The sequence below is a fragment of the Rhodamnia argentea genome, chromosome 11 (assembly GCF_020921035.1).
Source record: "Rhodamnia argentea isolate NSW1041297 chromosome 11, ASM2092103v1, whole genome shotgun sequence".
Lineage (NCBI taxonomy): Eukaryota > Viridiplantae > Streptophyta > Magnoliopsida > Myrtales > Myrtaceae > Rhodamnia > Rhodamnia argentea.
The window spans coordinates 6,173,627-6,180,726 of record NC_063160.1 but is presented as its reverse complement, the minus strand read 5'-3'; the positions used below and the strand labels follow the sequence as shown (position 1 = coordinate 6,180,726).

Sequence of the window (7,100 nt, the reverse complement as noted above, 5' to 3'; positions counted from 1 at the left end):
CCACTAGATACAGCGAAACTCAGTAAAAAGTACCCCCCTCCCACAATCGAACACAAGAAACTCACACGTGCGCAAGCACACGAGACCACATCAGCCGGAGGAAGGAACCCTCCTCGTATCCGTTCCTGTCCTAAGGCTTTGCAGGCAGGGAAAACATACGGTTCCTCGAACACCCACCAGAATCAACACGTGCGGCTGAATTGAGAGAGTAGTGCAGATTAGAGGGAGGATGCCGAATTTGAATGGTCAATTTCATTATACACATTGAATAGGACACATTGGGCAGCAGGAGGAAAGCCATCGGCAACTCCCCGTCTCTACATTTGTGAAAGGTCAAAAGCCAAAAAACCTCCCAAAGGAAAAATGGAGAGACATCATAAACATCTGAAGGGGAAAAACAAAAATATAAGACAGGAGGAAGCTGAGGATGAGAGCAACCACTTGACCATGCTACATTTGCAGATCCAAGCCCTCCACCCAGCCAACCAAGGAAAAGCATACTTATCTATCCTCCATGAAAAGCAATTTCTTCCTTCCGGAAAATAAAGCAGCATATTAGTTACAACCTAGAACACGGATCCGCTGCTCTTCGCAACTTGGGGTTTATTAAGAAGCAATGGCATGAGATTTTCAGATTTTATGAACCTTCAACATCTACCGAATCAAACTGTGGGGTATGGATGATACCCGGATATTTACAAGGCGATGTTCCCATTCGTTCCCCTCCAAATAAACCTCAATTGCCTTGGAAGTTCACTCGAAGTATGAAGAACGCGCCCAACCCTTTACACCTCTCGCCCCTGAAAATCTCATCATGGCGGCCACATCGGGAAACAATTTTTCTTCCAATCTTCCGGTTATTGAATCGTTCTCGTGAGCTTACACTTGGAAATGAAGGTCGTGTCCGAATAATTCAGACTACAGAGCTTCAACAGTTCCGATGATCGTTGCTTTAAGACAGGATCGCACCCGCTCTGGATCACGAGGAGGAGCTTCGCAGCAAGGCCCGCATCTACAGCAACGGACGAGCATTCTTGGGGAGCAAGGTTGCATACAGCCCACAAGATCGACAATGAATACTGCGTACACGTCTCGGAGATTCTCATTAGCAATCTGACCATACTTGGGATCGTGCTTCGGCAATCCTTCAGAGCCAATTGTCCTTCAGGCAATGAGGACAGTGTCTCCAATATGAAAAGAGCTAATTCCAAGCAATCCGAATCCAAATTGGGCAGCATCTCGACCAATTGGGGCACAGCCCCAACGCTCACAAACAAGCTCCGCACTTCCTTGTGCAAGCATATGGTCCTGAGGAGTCTAAGCCCAGGTAAAGCTCCGTTGGAATGTCTCTTATCCTTCACCAGTCTCATCAAACCCACCAGCAAACTATGGCTTGAGACAATTTCTGATCGAAAATCCTTGTCTTCCATCAGCGTTTCAATCAATCGGGTACAGTTGATCTTCGTCTCCATCGACCCCTCATTTAGCATGTCCACCACTAATGAGATCTTGGCAGGCTGCATAAGATTCGTTCTCGATTCTGAATCAAGAGACAAGTTGACAAGAATCGCGATTGCTTCGGACCCCACCGCGTGGGAAGTGAACCGACCCAAAAGGCCGGAGACCACGGTCACGCCACCTCCGTCCACGACCGCCTTCCTGGCCGTGGCATGAGATGCCACCACTTGTCTGAGCTCCTTCAGGGCCTGGACTCTGGCTTGACCTTTCACCTTCTTCAAGGTCTCCACTAGCTCTGACGCGCGACCCTGCACATCCTCGGATCTCTTCTTCATGAGCAAGTACTTATGGGAAAACCAGGTGCATATCAGATGGTAAAGGGTCTTATTCGGAGTGACGGAATCGTCCCACAGCTCTTGCATTGTGGTGGGACAAGTGAGGTGCCCCAAGCTGAACCATTTGAGGATATTGGACCTCTCATAGGTTTGGCCCGTGCACAGGGTCACAGGGTCTTGCATCGGCTCGAGCGAAATCGGGCAAATGAACACAGAAGGAACTTCCGTTAAATCGAGTTCCTCAATCATTTTCTTCAGATCCAGTTTCTCCCCGACTCCGCCCCCGGGGACTCCACCACCGCCGCCGCCGCCCAAACCACCCAAAACCCCATCTTTGACCGCAGTATCTAGATCTAGAACATGCCCATCTTCATATCCAGCAAGCCCCTCTCGTTTAGAGGGCTGAAACATAGGCATTTCGAAACCCTCTCAAAGGAAACCCAACCAAGAACAGGAAACCCAACGAAGCCCCTTCAGAATCACAGCAGCTACAAGTACCCCTGTGGGCACATTGCATCTAGGTCGCAAATCAGATATGTAGAGAGGGGGATAGAGAGAAAATAGAAGGCCCCCGGTTTCTCTCACTCATTGACTACCACAAGCAACAACCAAAAAGGAAGAAGAAGAAGAAGAAGAAGACGAAAACGCTCTCTTTGTTGTGTTACACCCTCTGCACTTGCTTTTTTCCAACTGCTTTATCTACTCATCTCTTTCTGCGGTCAAAAGACTCATTACCATCATAATACGCATCAAAAAACAAGCAATCAATTCCCTTTCACTTCCTCCACAAGCTTCAAAAGGGTCAAATCATCAACCCAAGACCATAACAACAAAGCAAGGAAGATGAAGAAGAAGAAGAAGAAGAAGCAGAGACCCCCTCAAGACAACTCCGACAAGATCCTCAAAATCTAGCGATTAGCCTCAATAATTGAGCAAGAAAACAGAGACCCACGATTAGAAAGAAGTGATGCTACCAAGAGTTCGGAAGAGCTAAAGAGGGCAAATCAAGGAATCACCATACCGACCTAGGAGAGAGAAAGGGCAAAGGCGCAAGGGGAGAAAAAAAGAAGCCATCCCTGTAAAAAGGCTCTCCCCCTTCTCTCTGCTGATCTTCTTTTTGGTCCGGTCTCAGTCTCAGTCTCAGTTGTTTTGCTAAGACAGAAAATAAAACACCACCATTCATTTTAAATCATTTTAATTTCGTCACGGAAATAGAGGAAGCCAAAAAAGAAATAAAACAAAATTCAATTTCTCTTCCCCTTTTTTTTTTTTTTTTTGGGGTTATGCTTTCAGTTTCAGATACCGGGTGACCGGGAACCACGGGCTGTAGCCGGTCATCAAGACCCCTCGGCCCGCGGACCACACGTGCAGTCATGTCACCTGTTTGCCGGAATCTCCTGCTTTCACTGTTTACCGACATTATTACTACACGATTAACCCCTAAATTCATGATTAAATTAAATTAGTTAGATGTTTAAATAAAGCAAAGTTGGACCAAGCACTCCGGATCTTTGCTTATGACCCGATCCCCACTTTGATTCCCAAGCGGGTCTTGGATCTCAGCATTGAAAAGCATATATTGAAGGCGTTTCGATTAGGTTGGGTTGGTGCCAAGATGGAGAAGGACGCATTATGTGGTCAATCAACTAAAATCAATGAGTTTGATGGCCAGAAGCATTAAACAAAAAATTAATGAGTTAGATAGCTTTCGTCATTTGCACAAAGACTCATTAATCATTTGGTTTATGATCACTTCAATATGTGCTTTTCATAATACTCGTTAAATATATTAAGTAAGAAATTAATTTATTCCTTAACCGTAGATTATCGATTTTCGTAATTCAAATTTGGTATGACTCACCACGCTTCACCGATGAATTCGTCTTGCTTGTTCGAAATTTATCTATACTCGTGCCGAACCCGTGCCAGGCATAATCAGAACAACACGACAGGTAGTTGTGTAATAAAAATTTGGAATAACTAATAAGTTATCTAATAATTTTTTGGTAAACCAATTGAGAGGACGAAATATATTATACAAATAAAGAAATTTTTTGTATTGAATTTTTTATGTTCAAAAATATTTTATACTTTAGAGGAGCGCGTTACATCATTGAAAATATTGTGTTTGGTGTGTTATACTTTTATAAGAAAGCTCGCCGCCTCTTATTTTTTAATTGGAAACTTACATGTCAATGTAGCCCATAAGCTACGTTTCATAAGAAGATCACTGCCGACTCACTTGAAAAGTATGCAAAATATACATAAATCACTTGAAAGACACCAGATTAACATAAGATTTGAGGACATAATTTCGAAAAACACACAAAAGAAAGGGGAAATGACGTAAAAGATGTACTAGTGAGAGTGACTCCAGGGTTGGCAATGCCGGACGCTACCCGTTCTCCATGATTACGAACACGACACGAGGTAAAAACATTAAAAGTATAGAGAGGAAACCCGAATATGCCATGAAAAAACATGTAGCTTTATATTTTCACTTGAATTGACATGAATTAATTCATCTTCATCGTAATTAAACTACTTTGCAGGTGTAATCGAAATCAAAATGTTTTAGACTTATAGGATTACTCACACGATTATAACACGCTAACACGAATTGCTAGCCCTAACTTGGGTCATAAAGCTAAGGTAAAGTACCTTGAAAATAGAAACAAAAAAATGGCAATTGAAGGCTATGGCTATTTTTCTTTGAAAAGCGAAGGTAATTTTAAGTTCAACAATATCGCATATGCCTCTCTAAAAGTTAGGCCAAAAAGAAAGGCCTAAACCCTAATTTCTTCTTGTGGGCAATAAAATGGTTTGAGATATAGTCCGAGCATTCTCCTTCACATGAGCATATGAGCATTGAAACAATGTATGATTACTCCGATGGACTCAACTACACAAAATGATTTACATCCTTGTGAATTGATGATGGAAATCTAACTTATATACCGAGTTGAGTCCAAAGTATCCCGTTTACTAATCAAGCCAAAATCGATAAATTATAAACAAAAGTCATATTGATGGAGTGCCGACACGACGTGTTCAAAAGTCAAGAAACAATTCTATATGAAAATTATTATCACTACATACCATGAAAAAGTTCGACTTATTGAGAAACAACAATTTTTTTTTTTTCTCGTTTCATACTTAAACGAGCGTCCAAAGCCAACAACGCCCCCTAAAAAAGTTATCCCCCATAAAACAGACAACTAAAAACAATTAAAAAGATTCTCGCGAATTCAAAATCCGCCAATTACATACAAACTGTTCCGGATCAGGATCACTTTTTTTCACGTCAAAATCCCGAACTTCGTCGGTTTATAAGACATGAAAGTGAAACGAATCTTTCATTGATTATGGAATAGGCGGACATTTGTGTCTTCACCCGAGATCATCAAAACGCTGAAAGCGTTCAAACGCAGCCCCATCTCTGCTCGTAAAGTCCCGACTTGTATTCAAACCAGACTCGGTCAAAGCAAGAAACCCTAAAAGCCCTACGCCAAACGGAAAAAAAAAAAGAAGAAGATTGAAGAGAGAGAGAGAGAGAGAGTGGGGACAAACTCGTCTTTTGATGGAAACTGCAATTTTTAAAAAGATGGGGGGCCATAAAAAAAAAGTGGGGGTTTATTATACCCGCACGAAGCATAAAAGGGGAAAAAAGAAAAATTGCAGAAAAGGACGGTCCAAGTTTGCTAAAGTCCATTGTGAGACCCCCACGGGGGACGAGGCAGGAAAAAATTTAATTTTTCCTCGTCGTCAAAATCGATGTTGTATGACCAAGGAAAAGAAAAAATAAAATAAAAAAACCCCTGCACGGTATCATTAAACCGGAGATACGTCACCGACAAATCGATTTTAAAGACACTATGCGAAGCATAGATCGACGACGCAATAATCGAAATTCCGATGATTCACCATAAACACGGGACGCTACTATACGATCTTAATCGACGGTAGACATTCGAAAATATTTTGGGGTTTAACTTTCCTACCATTACCCTTTAAATTAAGAGAAAATATTTTTCTTCTATTCATCTCCGGAAATACCCTTGAATTTTTCATCTCAGAATTTAAATGAAGCAATTTAAAGATTTTACTCACGTCGAGATGTTAATTATGAAAGCCCTAATTATTTACTAATCGATTCGGTATTTCAAATTCCAAGATCCCCCTTTCTTTTTTTTTGCCCTTTTTCGGATTAATCGACAAATCTAAATGAATAATTATTAGTCCTCGCTCCTACACCCCGCACGTGGGACCCACCGGATTTTTTTTTCCCAGCTTTATTTAATTATTTTTTTCTTTTTAAAATTTTTTTTGGGGGGTGATAAATTTTCGAGGCTGAAAGTGCCAGCGAAGCAAAGCTTTGACCGTTTTTTTTTTCTCTGTTTGCTTTGACTGTACGCCTCGGGTGGTGGTGGTGGTGGTGGGGCTTATGCGGTCTTTGCTTTGACTGCTTTTTCGCTTGCCTCACCCCCAATCATGTTCCGGCACGTGGCGGAGCGGAACCGTGGCTGTCTCTCTGGCTCTGTCCCCCCCTTTTTTTTAATTTTTTTTTATTTTATCCCTTTTTTTATTTCGATTTTTTCTGTGCAATTATTCTGTATCTTTTTTTGTGTGTGTGTGTGTGTATGTGTGTGAGTGAGTATTTAATTTGGCTTGTGCATGTTGGAATTGGAATTGAGAGAAGTGGGGAGCGAAGATCTAGAAAAATAAAATATTCTCTCTCTCTCTCTCTCTCTTCCTCTTCGTTTTAAAATCTTAAATTTTTTTTTTTAAATTTTTGAAGCAGGAAAATTAAATAATGTTTGTTGAAGGTTGGACCGGTGTGGGTGTGTGCTTTGTGCAAGTGAAGTGGGTGTGTCTGTGATTAGGGTATCGAATCGGGGGTTGGGACTTTGCTCAAATCGAGATGGGTCATGGACCCATCTCGGTTAAAGTTTGCCAGCTGAATCCTCCCCTCCCTCTCTCTTTTCTTCGCATTTTGCTTTGGATTGTTTATGGTCTTGGAAAATTCATACAGCTAACAGGCTGGACTCCCCTAGGGTACCGATTCGATTCGTTCGTAGCGAAAGGCGTCGAAAGGAATCATCGCCCATGCTCGATACATGTGAAGGTTGGCTCATTGAGGTGGAATTTTATACAAGCTTTAATGGACGGCCGTCGCTTTGGGAATGGTTATTATTGTGTCAATTAACGGTATTTTACAATTCTTCAATGGTGCCTCGCAAATTCGCGCCGCTTTGAATACGGTATGCTTAGCCGGTGCTCCCGAGGCGCTCGTTATAACGAGTTCCG

The 7,100-nt window shown here is 42.1% G+C and overlaps 1 protein-coding gene across 1 annotated transcript; it reads right to left on the bottom strand.

The window, feature by feature from the left end:
* Window positions 1–230: 230 nt before the first annotated feature.
* On the bottom strand, window positions 231–2,951 carry LOC115742129 (U-box domain-containing protein 30). The gene has a single exon (XM_030676247.2). The coding sequence runs from the start codon at window positions 2,208–2,210 to the stop codon at window positions 858–860; it is 1,353 nt and encodes a 450-aa protein (XP_030532107.1). The 5' UTR covers window positions 2,211–2,951; the 3' UTR covers window positions 231–857.
* Window positions 2,952–7,100: the final 4,149 nt, after the last annotated feature.